At 65.7% G+C, this 15,473-nt stretch overlaps 1 protein-coding gene across 1 annotated transcript in view; it reads right to left on the bottom strand.

The window, feature by feature from the left end:
* Window positions 1-15,473, bottom strand: part of LOC119096048 (FERM domain-containing protein 4A) — a 63,217-nt gene that overhangs the window by 396 nt on the left and 47,348 nt on the right. The window contains exons 8-20 of the mRNA XM_037218913.1: window positions 13,957-14,022; window positions 10,233-10,380; window positions 9,639-9,715; window positions 8,253-8,354; window positions 6,709-6,853; window positions 5,863-6,258; window positions 5,221-5,452; window positions 4,179-4,324; window positions 3,746-3,879; window positions 3,333-3,415; window positions 2,761-3,038; window positions 2,050-2,324; window positions 1,497-1,635 (exon numbers count right to left, since the gene is read on the bottom strand). Coding sequence (XP_037074808.1) covers window positions 1,497-1,635; window positions 2,050-2,324; window positions 2,761-3,038; window positions 3,333-3,415; window positions 3,746-3,879; window positions 4,179-4,324; window positions 5,221-5,452; window positions 5,863-6,258; window positions 6,709-6,853; window positions 8,253-8,354; window positions 9,639-9,715; window positions 10,233-10,380; window positions 13,957-14,022 — 2,221 coding nt within the window. The remainder of the gene's footprint in view (window positions 1-1,496; window positions 1,636-2,049; window positions 2,325-2,760; window positions 3,039-3,332; window positions 3,416-3,745; window positions 3,880-4,178; window positions 4,325-5,220; window positions 5,453-5,862; window positions 6,259-6,708; window positions 6,854-8,252; window positions 8,355-9,638; window positions 9,716-10,232; window positions 10,381-13,956; window positions 14,023-15,473) is intronic.

The following is a 15,473-nucleotide window of genomic DNA, read 5'->3' on the forward strand; positions in this document are numbered from 1 at the left end:
GCGTGCAGCATGTCATTAACCGCGCTTAGCACAGCGCCAAAAGTAGCCGTTCCTCGTGCATGCGTGCAGTAACACATTTTCGTTATGCACGAACCGGGGCGAATATAGCCCGACATTGTTGTATCTACCCCGTTGTACGCGAACCGGGGGTGAATAGAGCCCGTTATTATTGCGCCTACCTTACATAAGTGCGGTTTCGTCCTCCACATAATGTGTGCACTGGCCGTATGTACTTAATGGCACATCCTCAGCCGCAGACCCAGTCGGCTAAGTCTTAGCGGACCCTTAAGTGGATGCTCGGTTTGAGCTAGATTGGTTTGTCATTCGCGGCCTTGCAGGTTAGTATCTGATGTCGGCAGGCGCGCGTAAACGGAGGCCTTTTGAATAAGCCCGTATCATCAAGCGTGCCATGGAGCCCCATTTTGGGAATCAGTCAAACAAGAATGAGTGTAAGTGCATTATTACACATGACTGAGTACCATCAAAGATCGTGTCGGAGGTGGGCCGTCTTTTTCGGCTCTTTAAAACAAGAACAAACCGTTTTTCGGGGTCATCGTCGGATATTCTCTTGTTACTCGCTTATGAACTCAGTGCACTCGCAGCCCTTAAATATGACCAAAATGCGTGACCAGCCATTGGCGAAACGAACGGCATTTCGCGGATCACAACTGTCAGCCATGCTATGTGTGCGATTTCACCAACACAGTTCCAATGAAGAAGTGACTGAGCATCAGTAGACGACGAAGCCAGTATGATCCACTGAAGACGCCCATCACAACATTCCTGGTGGCTTAATCTACCCACACTTCAGAAATACACTGGCGTTATACTTCCCTAATCTGTTACGCTTTCGCATTTTCACATCTCCAGGGTTTTGTATTTGTCGCATGTCACTTTGTCGTCGCGTCTTCAGCGTATTCCGAATGTGATGAACGACCAAAGGCAGTCGCGGCGTGGAAGAATGTCCTGTCGAACGGCCCGAGCCAGTCGCGGTGTGTGGAATGATGTCCTGTCCTGGCGGCACCCGCTGCTTGCGTGCTTTGTGGAATGCTATGTGGAAGGGTCCTGTGCGTTGCCATCAGTATATGCGGAACAGAATGTTGTTGCGAAAGTTCACTCTTCGATAATACGTCGGTAAGGTGTTGCCATACACGGCCAGCGGATGCCTTCCACCTGATCATATTGCCAGAAGTGTGCTCCATCCACAAATAAACGACGCGCGCTTCAGAAATATTGTATTTCCTGAAAATGAGCAACAGCTGTAATGCACATATGTACAACATCGTGAACGCTAATACTTGTCATGCAATGATCCCATTAGTAAAATAACGTTTGTACTCGTAATATAAAATGCGTATCACAACGTCAGTCTGTACAGCGGCCGGCCGCGGCATGCCGGCAGGGAGCGGCAGGGGGGGGGGGGGGGGGCGGATATCACAGCGGGCTCAGACCAGCGTCGCCGAACGACTCTGAGCGGCGGCCGGAGGCGGCGGCGCCTCGGCCGGCCGGCCGCCCTCGTACCAGGCCAGCATCTCCGTGTGGAAGGCGTCGGCCACCGAGTCGGCTGGTAGCTGGAAGCTGGAGTTGTGCGAACCCGGCTGGCCGGGCGAGGCGGTGCCCGGCGGCGGTGTGGCCCTGCCGACAGACGTGGGCGTCACGGCGCTGGCTGACAGCGGGCCTCCACGGCCCCACAGCGCCACCTATCACGACTGATCGGTCCACACGGCGCGGGCAACAGCACCGATCACAATTCGCCAAGCTCCCGTTTTTGCCGCAGTTCAGAGAGGCTTGAACTAAGCCCCGCCACTTCAGCGCCGTAACCTGCCAAGCCTGCCCGCCTCTCTCCGCCCCGTGCATTTCAACAATCTCCCCATGACTCCGGCGTCGGGTCCGTCCCTGCGCCTCACTCACCGTGGTCGTCCGTGCGGCGGCCGGGTCGGCTGGCAGGCCTGCTGCGGCGCCGGCGGCTGGTACAGGCCGCGCTGCGGAGAAGGCAGCACGGGGCGCGAGCCGGCCGCCGAGCCGTGCGCCGGCGGCGGCGCCCCCGGCTGGCCGCTGAGCGGCGACGGCGGCACGCTGCGCCCGCTGCCGCTCGAGCTGGGACTCTCGCCGCCGCTGCCCTGGCTCTGGCGCCGGAACTTGGTGCTGTACTTGTAGAAGTCGGACATCTCGAACGGCTTGGTTGTCTCGCGGTACGGCTGGAAGGTCCCCGGCTGGATCAGCGTCTGGTTGCGCGGCGACTCGGCCGCCACCGCAGCCGGCGACGGCGTGGCGTCGGCCGGAGGCGGCGAGGGCGGCCGCGGCGCCGGTGCCGGCTGCCGACCCTGGTGACGAGGCGTGGCCAGCGCCTCCAGCGGCGTGACGGGCACCTGCGGCCGCGGCGGCGCCACCAGCGGCGTCACCGACACGTCCAGTAGCGCCTGCGCCGGCCGCGGCGGCCCGTCGACCGCGTCGAGCGGCGCCGGCGGCAGCCGCTCCCGCGCGCGCCGCGCCACGTCCGGCGAGTCGAGCGACGTCTCGTACCACGCCTTCTCGCGGCGGCGGCGCGCGGCCGCCGCGTCCGGCGAGTGGTCGCCAGCCGACGCGGCGCTCAGGTGGCGCCCGAACGCCGCCGAGTCGGCCGGCAGGCTGCCGGTGCGCGCGTGCGCCGGACGCAGGCCGTCGCTGACGGCGCTCAGCGGCGAGTCAGTGAAGCGCGGCGGGCTGCGGCGGCGGCGGCCAGCGCGGCGGCTCGCCGGACGCAGCCGGCGGCGCGCCGGCCGGCCCGCCGTCCAGCCGGTCCATGCTGCGGGCCTCCAACGTCAGGTGGCCGGCCGACGAGACGTGGCGGCGCCGGTCCAGGCTGCCGAAGCGCGCCGACTCGTCCGGCGCCGCCTCGAAGCTGCCGTCCAGCTCGTCCACGCTCAGGTGGTGCATGGGCGACGGCAGGGCGGCGGTGGCGGCGGCGGCGGCGGCCGGCGCCGTCCGCCGCTGCGGCACGCTGTACATACCACCCGGCGACCAGTACTCGCGCGGCGGCGGCGGCGGCGGCGGCGTGTCTGCAGGCCGAGCATCGGGAGTCAGCAGGAGAGCCGCGGCCAGTCATGGGCTGGCCTTCACGACCGCCGCCCGGGATAAACGTTCACCACGGCATCCGAGCGTCACATGATCATAAGCCTGGTAAATCAGCTGACGCGATGTGTCATATATAGGACAGGCACGAGAAATCAACACTGAAGCATGGTGTGGGCGTTATCAACAAAACAACGGATCCCCGAGGGCAGGCAGATGATAACGCATCGGGGCCCGTGAAAAAAAAAACACGATTTGGCTGCCACGAGTGTACCTCTCACCTCTTTGACTGAGGGTCGGATACTGCTTGCTCCGATAGGAAGAGCGCGTGTACACCGAGCTGGGGATGTATCCGCCATTAAGACTGGAAGAGATCAACACGAACGTCAACGCGCTGGCCCCCTGCCTGCAGCGTACGTCATCGACATCGCCTCGAACACTGTCTAGCTATCAGCAGCACTTTAAGCCAGTCAGCATCGCACTGCGCAGAGCGCGGCGATAACGGCTCACAGCTGCACAAGGTCCCCGATAACGCCCCAACAATTCTAACACCACGTGAATCACCACACTCCTCTAAACCTCCGCAGGTGCAGGCACATCTAAATCACCACAGGCTAGGGCACCTCATCATAACAGCATGGGGCGGGGCGCCGCTGCGCGGCCCCAGCCCCATCCCCAGCCCGTCGCCACTCACTCGTGCGCGTTCGGGCTCGGCTCCCGCGAGCAGGGCACGTGCAGCGTAGCAGAGCGCGACTTGGGCATCTTCTTGGGCGAGCCGGGCGCCGACTGGGCCCGCGCCCTGTTGGCCGGACCCTCCAGCGGCTCCGCCTGAAGCAGAGCGTGCGTCAGCGACGTGGCTCCGACGGCGGTCGACCTCGTCACCTGGCACTGCCCCGGACGGCACCCGAACCAGCGTTACGGGCGCCGCCCTCGCGCGCACGGCTCGTCGTCCTCTCTTGGCTGATATTCTCCCCGGTGATCTGCGACTGCGGCCCGTGGACAAAACACAACACCCAAAATAACGAGGCCTGGCGTCCTTTTCCGTCCCGCATAGCCCAGTTTCGGTCCGAGGAGCACTGCTCGTCATGTCAGGTCAGGTCAGGTCAGGTCAGGTGGGCGCCGCTCACCAGGTAGGCCGGGTGTCGGCGGGCGGGCCGCGGCCCGGGCCGCTCCGGCGAGCGCGGCGGCCGCGGCGGCAGCGCGCCGTTCATCGGCGATAGGCTGACCCCCTCAGCCGAGGCCACCGAGCTCTCGTCCTCGTCGCTGTGGTGGTCTGCGGACACGGCCAACACGCACGGTCACCGCCCAACAGCTCCGGCCAACACACACGGTCACCACCCGACAGCTCCGGCCACCCACGGTCACCACCCGACAGCTCCGGCCAACACACACGGTCACCACCCGACAGCTCCGGCCAACACACACGGTCACCACCCGACAGCTACAGCTCCGGCGAACACGCACACGGTCACCACCCAAAGACTGCGGCCGACACGCACACCACAGAAGGGCAAGAATATGCACCTATCTACCATGTTTACCGGAAACTGAGGCCTGCTGGCCAAAGGTGACGAGACAAACGGAATTTGTTCGCTGTGGACTTAAGAGGCGACTTAAGGCGGGCACCGTAAACTTCTTTTCATCGAGTTCATTGCAACACAGCTTGGGACAACTAGGTCTGCAAGGAATAGCCGAATTTAGTACGGAAACCCATAGCATAGCCAGAATAGTTGAGCTGACCAGCGCAATCATGCTATCAGCCAGCTCCCGTGTACTTTTAGCACGGTCAGCGGGAATGTACGCGGTGAGTAAGGCGTACGTATCGCCGCGTCATGACGCATGCTCAGTTTACTCCACGCAATTGTCCCGGGGGCCGGTCAGGAAAGGCCGCTGTATCAAGCTTCCTGTTCCTACCACAGTGACTACCGCAAGAAGACACGCCAGCATTCCGTTCCAGGGAGCCGCTGACGCAGGAGGCGACCCACCACGCACACAAATTGCAACACAGACACCGCCATCCGCCGTTAACAAGCGAAGAGGACGCCACGGCGCCCAGGCACGGTCCGGAGTCGGCGGCCCGCCTCCACCCGACAGGAGAAGGTCTGACGGTCACCAGTGGGCGGGGAGCACGTCCCACCGTCGCGAGCGGCGGCGGCGGCGCCGACTCACCCTCGCCGTCGCTGCTGGGCCGCGGCGCCTTCTGCCGCTTCTGCAGCTGCTTGGCGCGCGCCGCCTTCAGCTTGGCCTCGATCTCGCGCAGCTTCTGCGCCGACATCTGGTAGCTGAGCTTGCGCTGCTTGCGCACCTTCTTCATGGTGGCGTCGTTGGCCAGCTTGAGCGCGGCCGTGGTGATCTTGCTCTGGATCTCGTAATCGAGCTCCAGCGCCGACACCAGCTCCTCCTGGCGGTCAGGTCGAGTCGGGTCAGCGTCGGCTCTCGGGATACAAACGGCCGGGTCGTAACGCCGTCCTGCCATTTTGTCCCGCTTAGAGGCGTCGGAGACAACGATTCGACAGTCGCCACTGTTCGTCGTGACAAGAAACAGTCGCCAACAGTCAGCCGCTCAGACCGCGTAACTGTTGCCGGGTCCGAAGCAGCCGCTAGCTCAACAGACTGCTGACAGCTTACAGCTAACTCAACCACTAAGGACTCGAGCGCTGACCAGGCTAGGCAGGCAGCTTGACAATCTGCGACCAGTCACCTCAGAAACAGGCAGAGCATGACACGAATGCCCTGATCCCACCAGCCGCGGCGCCCAATGTCGGCGCCCCGTGCGGTGCCCGACCCCAGCGGCGCCGGCGCGTGCCGTACCTGGCTGCCGCGCAATCGGTTGAGCAGCGTCTCGGGCAGGGTGAAGGCGGTGCCCATGCGGCGGCGCACTTGCGGCAGCGGCTCGCCGGGCACCAGCGGCAGCTCGGCCGGCAGCTGGCCGGTCAGCTCTGCCTCCTTGAGGCAGAGCAGCCGCAGCTCGGCCGTCCGCTCGGCCAGCTTGGCCTCCAGCGCGTCGCGGCGCGCCTGCAGCGCGGCGCACATCTCCATGCGCGCGGCCTGCTGCTCCGAGTCGTCCGTCAGGCTGCTCACCGCCAGCGACTGCAGGGAGCCGCTGTTGCTCAGCGACGAGCTGCTGCCGACCGCCGAGAGTGCCGCCGACGAGCGGCTCAGGTCGCGCGCGATCTCAGAGAGCGCGCGCGCCGCCTGCAGACCCGACTGCGGGGGACGAGGCGCGCGCTGTCAGAGGGCGTCCTGATCGGCGTCAAGCGCCGAGCGCCGCGGCCGGAGGCGGCGCTGCAGCGGCGCGCCGGCACCGACGGACAGCACGCCAGTACAACATGAGACCAGGCAAGCTCGTCGACAAGTCGACAAGTCTTTAACATGCTACCCTGGAGGGGTGGGGGATGGCGACATGGCGGCAGTACGTATATGCAACGCATCAATCCCACGTGAAAAAACCCTCAATCCACAACAAAGTCCATGGCAACATAGCACATTTTGGGAGTCATTTTGGGAGTCTTTTTGGAAGTCCGAAAGACTCCTTACAGCATACTGCGGCTGCGGCCCAATGTCCCCTCCTCCCCATACGCGCGTTACGCCCACGTCTGGGAACAAACGGCGCCCCCAGTCTCCACGCACACAACGCCGAGCGCCGGCGCGCCTCACCCTGGACTCCTTCTTGCCCTCGACGTGAAACTGGTGCTGCGAGACGGCCGTGAACCAGATGTTGCGGCATGCCGTCTGGGAGGCGGCGAACCACGAGTAGACGCTGATGTGTCCCGGCCCGAGCGTGCGGCGGCTCACGGACACCCTGCGCGCGGGAGGGCGGAATGCTGAGCTCAGTCGCCGCGCGGGACAGGACTGCACTATCGGCTCGGCTCGGCGCTCGCGGAGAGGACGTGGCGGCGACGGCGCAACAGGGGAACACAACGGACATTGAGGCCGGCGGACGTGAGGTCATGGCTCGAGGAGGCTACACGGACTGAGAGGATGTGGCGGCGACGACGCAACAGGGGAACACCACGGACAGTGAGGCCGGCGGACGTGAGGTCATGGCTCGAGGCTACACGGACTGAGAGGATGTGGCGGAGACCGGACGCGGCGCTGCAAAATAGCCCTGCCCTCCCCACTGGCGGCGGGCTGTGCTGGCGGCACGTTATCACCCGCCGTGACATCATGAGATAACAGCTCTCGGCCGGCGGGCGAGATCAGCTCGATCACAGTCGAGCGCGGCACAATCAGCACTGATTACGACAACAGGTCCGCTGCGACGGCCCGAGGCGCGGCCGCGGGCGGAGCGTCAGCGGCCGATGACGGGCTCTGCCGACGTCACCAGCACCGACGCGCGGACGCGGTCAGGCCGGCCGCACTCACGCCCACGCCACCGCAAACTGATCTCAAGGTCTAAGCCCCCGCTCAACAGACAACGCCAGAGGAATGGGAGCAGGCACGCGACGCTTGCTGTGCATGGACATGACCCGTCACCCGCGTACGGGAAAACCAGCTCGAGTGTACAGCTGGAGTTGTTTGATATCATGCAGGCTGACCGGCGCCGCTCGTGCTCCCCAGGGCCTACTGCGAGTGCTCTCGCTATCGCCGAGCAATTCCAGTTCCGAGAGACGAAAGCTTGCGGCCAGCCTTCAATCCCTGCGCGGTGGCGCGGACACACGCCGAGGCGCGGCCCGAGCCGATCCTCGCAGCGTGCCTCGGGCCGCCGGCAGCGCCACCAGCAGGCCGCCCACGGCCCAGACCAGACACAGACCAGACCAGACACAGTGCGTCATGTTCTGCGTACAGCAGCCCCACTGGGTCATTGGGCAACGAGGTCCGAGAAGAGCTAACGTCACCCATTTGGTCCGCAAGTCCCCGAGCGTGGCGTGGCGTGAACGTCAGCTCTCGGCGGTACCAGGGAGATCCGGACATACGCCATTGGCCACCGGGCCGAGGAATGCTTATGTCACTCACTGGGCGCATGGGCGTGACAGCGCTTTCCACTGGAGGAGGGAGGGAGGTCTGGATGCAGCGTAGGTGACGCCTCCCACACGGTGCAGGGTGTGAGGGTGGGGTGTCATTCACTGGATCCCGACAGGGCGGTCAGGTGTCACAGCTAGGTGGAGGCCATTGAGCGGTGGGGTCGCCCACTGGGTGCAGGGGCGGTTCACTGGGCGCGGTCCGGCGACTCGCTGGGTGCACAGACAGCGCTCACTCACTGGGTGCAGGGGTCGGAGATGGCCGTGACCAGGTCGTCTCCAGACGTGTCGTTGCCGATGGCGTCCTCGTACACGTTGAAGCTGCTCAGCGCATGCACCACTCTGTGGGACGACCCGGCCGGCGGCATGCATTAGCGACGGCCGGCGGGGGCGGCGGCGGCGGCGCGGCTCTGCCATGCCAGCGTGCGCGGAGCCACCACACGGCACACGGGACGGACAGCGGGGCCGGTCGGCGGCCGTCTCCCTACCAGCCTGGCAGGGTGGGAGGGTGAACGCATGGTGCCGCCGCCTGCTCAGGCTGTGGGTGTGTTTGTGTGCAGCAGCGCTGTTGCTTGTGAAGTGGGGCGGTGATTTCCGGGAGTAAAAAGTGAACTTTCACATGAGAGAGCACTGTGAGAAAGCCCAAGATCTTGCGTGGCAAATGACGGCTCACAGCTGATTTCCAGCTCCCCGTCTAATGCTCCTTTCAGCATACTGGTATCTCATTCATGAAAAGGCTAAATGTCATTTCTAGCTTATGTTGGTATTTTTTCGAAGTTTCACTGGCACATTTCGGTACCATCGCGCCTTTTGCTCCCGATACACACTATGAGTGGGCCGGCTTCCATTCCTGACCAATTCTATGGCCTGTGTGTGTGTGGGGGGGGGGGGGGGGGCAAGCTCCCTTGCCGCTAGCGCTCCATTAAGCGTGCGTGGCGGGGCATCCCTCACCGGCCAGACGCCGGCTGCCCGTCTCGTCTATACAGCCGGGCGGGGGACAGCGCCACTGGCGACGGGTCAGCGAGGCTCAGGGCGGGAACGGCGGCCGGCCGGACCCGGCCACGCCGCTGACAGCGCCGCCATGGGCACGCTGACGGCATCAATGGCCGCATTGGGAGCGTATTTCCGGCCTCATTGACCCAGACACGAGCGCCGCCCGACTACAGCCTACTGTCCGTATGTGTGTGTGTATGGGGGGGGGGGGAGGGCGAACCTTATCTTTTATGTTTGAACAAAACCGCAGCAATATTTCCTCACGGCGATGTTTTGACGTAACGCATGGCGGCGACGGCGGACCAACTCTACCCTTGATTCCAATTTACAGCATACTTTACACCGAAAGCATGCACAGACCAGCACGCAAACATATCCACAGTGTACTACACACTGCACGGGATCCCGCTGCCGTGAGCAGAACCGCAACACGCAGGGTCGTTTCGCGATCTGCGCTACTGACAACAATCAGCCGAACAGAAAGCGCGTGCGATCACACCCACCCACACCCACACACACACGCTCACACCCACACACACACGCGCACACACGGGCTAAGCTGCGCATACTCCACAGCCCGAAAGCAGCCAGCAACAGCAGACGCGTGCACGGCCCCCGGCGAGCGAGACTTACTTTTTGGGCTCGTCTACTTCGATCGAAAAGCGCCCGTCACGAAACGTGACGTTCTCCAACTGCTTCCACTGGAACAGCTGTGAAAACACAACACGGGGATGAAAGAGCCGGGACGACAGCGGGCGGCGGACGTGGTCTCGTAGGCTGCGATGAGCTGCTCCGGTGGCTCCCGGTCATCTCGTGGACAGCCAGGTCTGCAGTCACGCACCTTAGATCACGTGCAGCATGTGGGAAAACGGCTCCACCGTGTCAGTCTGGGCCCCGAGGAAAGTTTCACTCCAGCAGCGCCTGAGAATCGTTCACATCCTTCCCAGCGCGTGAGAACCAGCAAATAAATGAGTATATGTGAGGCGTGATTAAGGAGGCTTTAGCTACTAAATTTCCCCTTTTAATTTCAAACCTCACGCGGAGCCTATTTCGCTGGTCATATCGCGCTAACGGACGATACCCAGACGATAATCACTACGATAAGAACTCACGCAGGCGGCGGCGGCAGCGGCGCCTGCCTCGGCTGCCTGCCGACCGGGTCGTCACCACGCCACGGTCACGCGTCCACTCCGGTCGGTCGCGCGCCACGGTCGCGCGTCCACTCACCCGGCGCGACTTGCCGCGGTCGGCGATGTCGTACTGCGCGATGCCCAGCGTCGAGATGCCCAGCCACCAGGCGTTGTTGCAGCTCTTGTCGGTGACGCGGTAGAAGTGCACGCCGTAGGTGGGCAGTCGCTCGGCCTGACTCAGGTACCTGGCGGCCGGAGCGGGCTGTCAACCGCGGCCGCCAGCGGCGGAACGACGCTGACGTCGAGCCGCGTCACGCGCGGCGCGGCGGCCGGCGCCCAGCTGCGGCCACGCCAGCCGCGCCCACCTGAGCAGACGGCGCGCGGGATCCCGCCCACCCCCCGCCCTCCCGGCCGACAGGCACCACGTGTGCGGAGAAGGTGTCACGATAGCGGAGTGGTCTCTATCTAGTCCACGTGAGCAGCTCTCCCATCGCTCTGAGTCACAGTCTGTACCGGGCGGCGCGACACGGCGGGCGCCGGGCAGCTTCTCCGCCCGGCCGCCGCCGCCGCCGCCGTCGAGACCTGCCGCTGCAGCGCCGCCGCCCGCCACACAAAACCGGTTTTCACGCAGAAACGGTCGGCCGGCCGGGACGCCGGACTGGCCGGCCGGGCGGTCCGGTCGGCCGGCGGGCGGCCCACACACGGCACGGTCGGACGGGCGCTGCAGCCATCTCCGAGCGACGCTCAGATGAGGTCCCGTCGGCTAGCGTACGCTAGCCCGGCGGAAATGTCCGTCGCCGCAGTTTCCCGAGGAGCGACCGCCGCACTGATGGCGGCCGCGGGCCGTCTGGCGCGCGCGGCGGGGCCGAGATCAGATCCGGCGGTACGAGGGGAGCGAGGCGCACAGCCCGCAACCACGTACGGTGGCTACACTTGCCTGTGAGTCACACCAAATATGCCTCACCCGCCCCCGCGCACACATACCGGCGGGACCTGTCCGTACAGTCTCCGGCACGGCGGCCTCGCACATCTCGGTCGTGCACCGTCCACTCTCCGACATGGAGCGGTGTGCCGCGGGCCGGCGGTGGGGAGAGGTGGCGGCGGTCTCGGAGACGCCGGCGCATCGCGTGCGAAGTGCGGCCCAAAACGCGACGACCCCGTACCGAGACGGCCGCGGGGCCGGTTCCCGCCGGACCAGGGACCAGCCGGGACCAGGAGCTGCCGGACCGGCACTGCAGCACGCCCGACAGCGTAGGCGGGCGTTCGTGCGCCTGCAGTGAACTTCTACACCGCATCGCCTCCCGCCCAGTGACTCGGCCCAGTCCTGTGCTCTCGGCCGGCACCCGGCGGCCGCTGTTCCCGGGGCGCCGACGGGCGCTGTTCCAGGGCAGCCGACGGCCGCTGTTCCCGGGGCGCCGACGGCCGCTGTCCCCGGGGGGCTGCCGGTCGCTGTTCCCGGGGAGCCGACGGCCGCTGTTCCCAGGGCGCCGACGGCCGCTGTTCCCGAGGCGCCGACGGCCGCTGTTCCCGGGGAGCCGACGGCCGCTGTTCCCGGGGCGCCGACGACCGCTGTTCCCGGGGCGCCGACGGCCGATGTTCCCGGGGCGCCGACGGCCGCTGTTCCCGGGGAGCCGACGGCCGCTGTTCCCGGGGAGCCGACGGCCGCCCGACCGGTCACGGCCGCGGCTGGCGCGCGCGTGCGGCGAGGTCATTGCCACCGCGGCTGGAGGCCGCGGCTATCGAGCTCGGCTACGCTAATCGGCCGTCGCGTGCCGGCTGGCGGCGGCGGCAGCGGGCTCGGCCCGGTACCCGATCACCGGCGGCGGCGGCGGCGGCGGCGGCCGGGACGGCACGGTCAGCTCGCGCATAGCACGGACGGGCTCGACTCAGTACCCGATCACCAGCGGCCGCGGCCGGGACGGCTCGGTCAGCTCGCGCAGAGGACGGACGGGCGCTGCGGGGCGAGTCAAACGGTCGGCTAGGTCGGCCAGGTCATCTGACGTCAGGTCGCCAGACACCAACGCCGGCACCGCCCGGTCTGACGCCGAACCTGAGACCACCAGGCGCCGAGCCGGGGCCGCACATCGGACACCCCGTCTGCTATCGACGCCGGCTCGAGGTGAGCAGCGCCCGGTCAGCACGGCGGCCCAGGTCGGCACGCCCTGCTTGACCAGCGGCGCACGGAGACCGCGCCCGGCCGGCCCGCGTGTGTTCACGGGTGCTCCGTGGAGCCGGCGGCCCGGACGGACGCAGACGTGGCGGAGAAGGCATCGCCACAGCCACGGCACCATGGCATCACAGCTATGCAACGACCGTGAAGCCGCAAGCGAAGCAAATCCGATGGTGATGCCGCAGGCGTCCGAAATCCAACGGACAAAGAGGGAGGATCCAGGGTTTGGTGCAGAGCCAAATGCAGCTCGACAGACCGTAATAAATAGGCATATGTTCGACACGCATCAACTACTTCGTTTTTAAGCGGGCTGACGACAACCAAGCGGATTTCCCAGAAGCACACCACACAATCCTCTTCGTCGACGTAGCTAGAGCCTATGAGATGATGAAAATAACCAGACCATCTCCCAAGACGACTATGAAAACTGAAAGCCGCGGCGAATTTGCGGTCGGCGAGCGCACTGAATCTGCTGCAAGTGGCGCTCTGACCCCTGGCGCGTCTCCTGGAGCAGTGAACACCACACGACGTCGACTCAGACGACTGTGTTGGCCCAGCGGCCACCGCAGACCCGCCCAGCTTCTTGTCAGACCAGGCCTGCCGGGTCTTGCCGGGCCTGCCAGGTCTGTCGGGTCTGACTGCAGGCCCTCCCACAAGCCGCCCACTTAAGTGACGGTCAAAAAAGCGGGAACAAAACGGCAGCTCACGACGCCTTTCTTTACCGACAAGCTCGGCGGCTTTATGGCGCGGTACCGGACCTCCAACCGCACGTGCGGTCCAGGGCACAGCAGGCCGATCCGCAGAGCAGTGCACGGGAGAGTGCCTCTGCGCCGCCGAGAGGCGCCGGCCGCGCGCGCCGGCGGCCTGCCTGCCCGGCCGCCGAAGCAGAAGGCCGCGCCGGCCACGAATGCTTCCGCGCAGCCGAGCATGATGACGGCGGCGACGAAGGTTCAAGGGCGCACCCACTATTAAAGTCATTTCACACCCAGCGCGGCCCGCAGCGACGCCGGCGATCATCACTGAGAGGCGCGGCCCAACGCTGCGAGCCGCAGAATCCGGGATGCCAAGATGGCCAGATACGGCACCGGATAAAAACACCGACCTGCCCGGTACACCCGAAAAACCCGCCGGGGAAAGGGTCGGTCACGCTGCAAAAAGCGCAACGCATGTCAGACAGGCAGCGTGAGCTACGAGCAGCGCTAACGTCCCTGACATTCTCGCGCCAGAACTAAGACAAGAACTGACATCAGACCGGAGGTCAATAGAACTGACGCCCGACCAGGCTGATCGGCAATGCCAGTGATGGTACAACAGCTCGCACCGAGACTCGCCACCGCCGATAGTCACTTCGCACTGTCAGACACTGGGCACGGCCGGCCGCCAGCTGCCGCGCCGGGGCGGGCCGGAGCTGGAGCCGACCCGGCGGGCGCTCTGCGGCTCTGGCGAGGCCGTCGACGCCCCGCCAGACGCCACAATCGGCCAGCGCACCTCACACCCGCTCAGCGCCCAGCCATTTTCACGCGCGTCCGCACACCAAAGCCGGCGTGGTGCGAGTCAGCTGCGAGCCGGCCGGCCGGGGCGGCGGCGCGGCGCCCCCCGCCGCGTCGGCGCGTCACAGCGTCACACGCCTCTGGCGGCGGCCGGGACTCACGTGACGATGGCGGTGCCGCGGGCCGTGCCGGTCAGCAGACGGTACTCCTCGATCACGCGCTCCTCACTGCAACACGGAGAGACACGGTCGGTCACACAACAGCCCCGACGCCACGCTCCTCGATCACGCGCTCCTCACTGCAACACGGAGAGACGCGGTCAGTCACACAACAGCCCCGGCGCCACGCCGCCGCCGCAGCAAACCATGGCGCGCCCAGAGCGGGGACGGCCCGTCCGACACCGCCCAGAATGGCGCTCCCGTACGCGGACCGGCCGGCGGCGGACAGCTCGTCTGAAACCGCCCAGAGCGGCGCTCCCGTCACGCGGGCCGGTCGGCTCACTGAGGGCCGATTTCACGGCTCTCGCGCCGACAGCGGCGACCGGCCCGCTTCACACGCCGGGCAGCGCTTCAGTCACGGGCGGGGGCCGACTCCGCGCACAATGGCCACTTGAGCGCGGCGCGCACGACGCGGCCCGACCGGCCGGGCGGCGTCCGCCGGCCGGAGACGCGTGAGAGCAGACGGCCCGACCCCGTTCGTCGTCTCATCGTCGGAGGGGGTCAGTGGCACAACAGAGCCCGGGGGCCGGCGGCGCGGTACGTCGGGTCGGGCGCGCATGAGACGAGCGACACTACCAGATGTGTAGGAAGCGTAGGACATCAGGTCGGGCGGTTGGGTAAGATGCGGCGGGGCGGAGGCCCGCCACACCGGACCAGGTCAGTTTCCATCAGGACCAGCTACGACGGGAGCTGACCGGCCGCCTCCTCCGGGAGCCGACCCAGCCGGTCGGAGCCGTCACGGACCGCCGGCCGGCACCGCGGACGGCCGCGCAGCCGGCGCGGGCCCGCAGCACGGGCTGTTGGCAGGGCACGCCTCCGGCACCGGCGGCCGGAGCCGGAGGCGTGTCCTCTCGTACCGCCGCCGTCCGACTCTGGCGAAGTCGGCGCCACCGGCGGGAGCGTGAGCCCGCTGGCGTGTGGAGCGGGGACGAGAGGACGACAAGGAAGCGGTTCCTCCTTCGACCGGCACGCTCCGAGCTCTACGGCGCTCAGCTCCGAGTCCAACAGCACGGGCGCCTTTGGAGACGTCACGATTTCCGCACCAGCTGACAGACAAGAGCCACCTGATTCGGTCCGCAGCACAGCTTATTTGAAAAACTGAGTCCCCTTCACGGGAACTAGCCTCCATTTACAGAGCCATAACAGGGCTCCAATCGAACCGCCATCGCCACAATCCGACACCGGCCGACGTTTTTCTGAAGGCTCGGGCCTTTCCCATTCACCCACCAGCCTTGATCTGTCCGTCACCTCTGCTCTGAGTAAAACATGGAGCCTCGGCTCGACCGCTCGAAACAGCGCCTGACAGCATAGAGAGTCCGCCGGTTCCCCATCGAACCATAACGCGGAAGAATAACGCACCAACAAATACCGGTCTTCGCTTAAGCTGCGGCGGCGGCTCCACGAGATAAACGACGCCGTTCCCAGCCTTGTTCGACTCACGAGGACCGCCTCATTGCCTC

Source organism: Pollicipes pollicipes, unplaced genomic scaffold (assembly GCF_011947565.3).
Source record: "Pollicipes pollicipes isolate AB1234 unplaced genomic scaffold, Ppol_2.1 Scaffold_1832;HRSCAF=2141_pilon_pilon_pilon, whole genome shotgun sequence".
Lineage (NCBI taxonomy): Eukaryota > Metazoa > Arthropoda > Thecostraca > Pollicipedomorpha > Pollicipedidae > Pollicipes > Pollicipes pollicipes.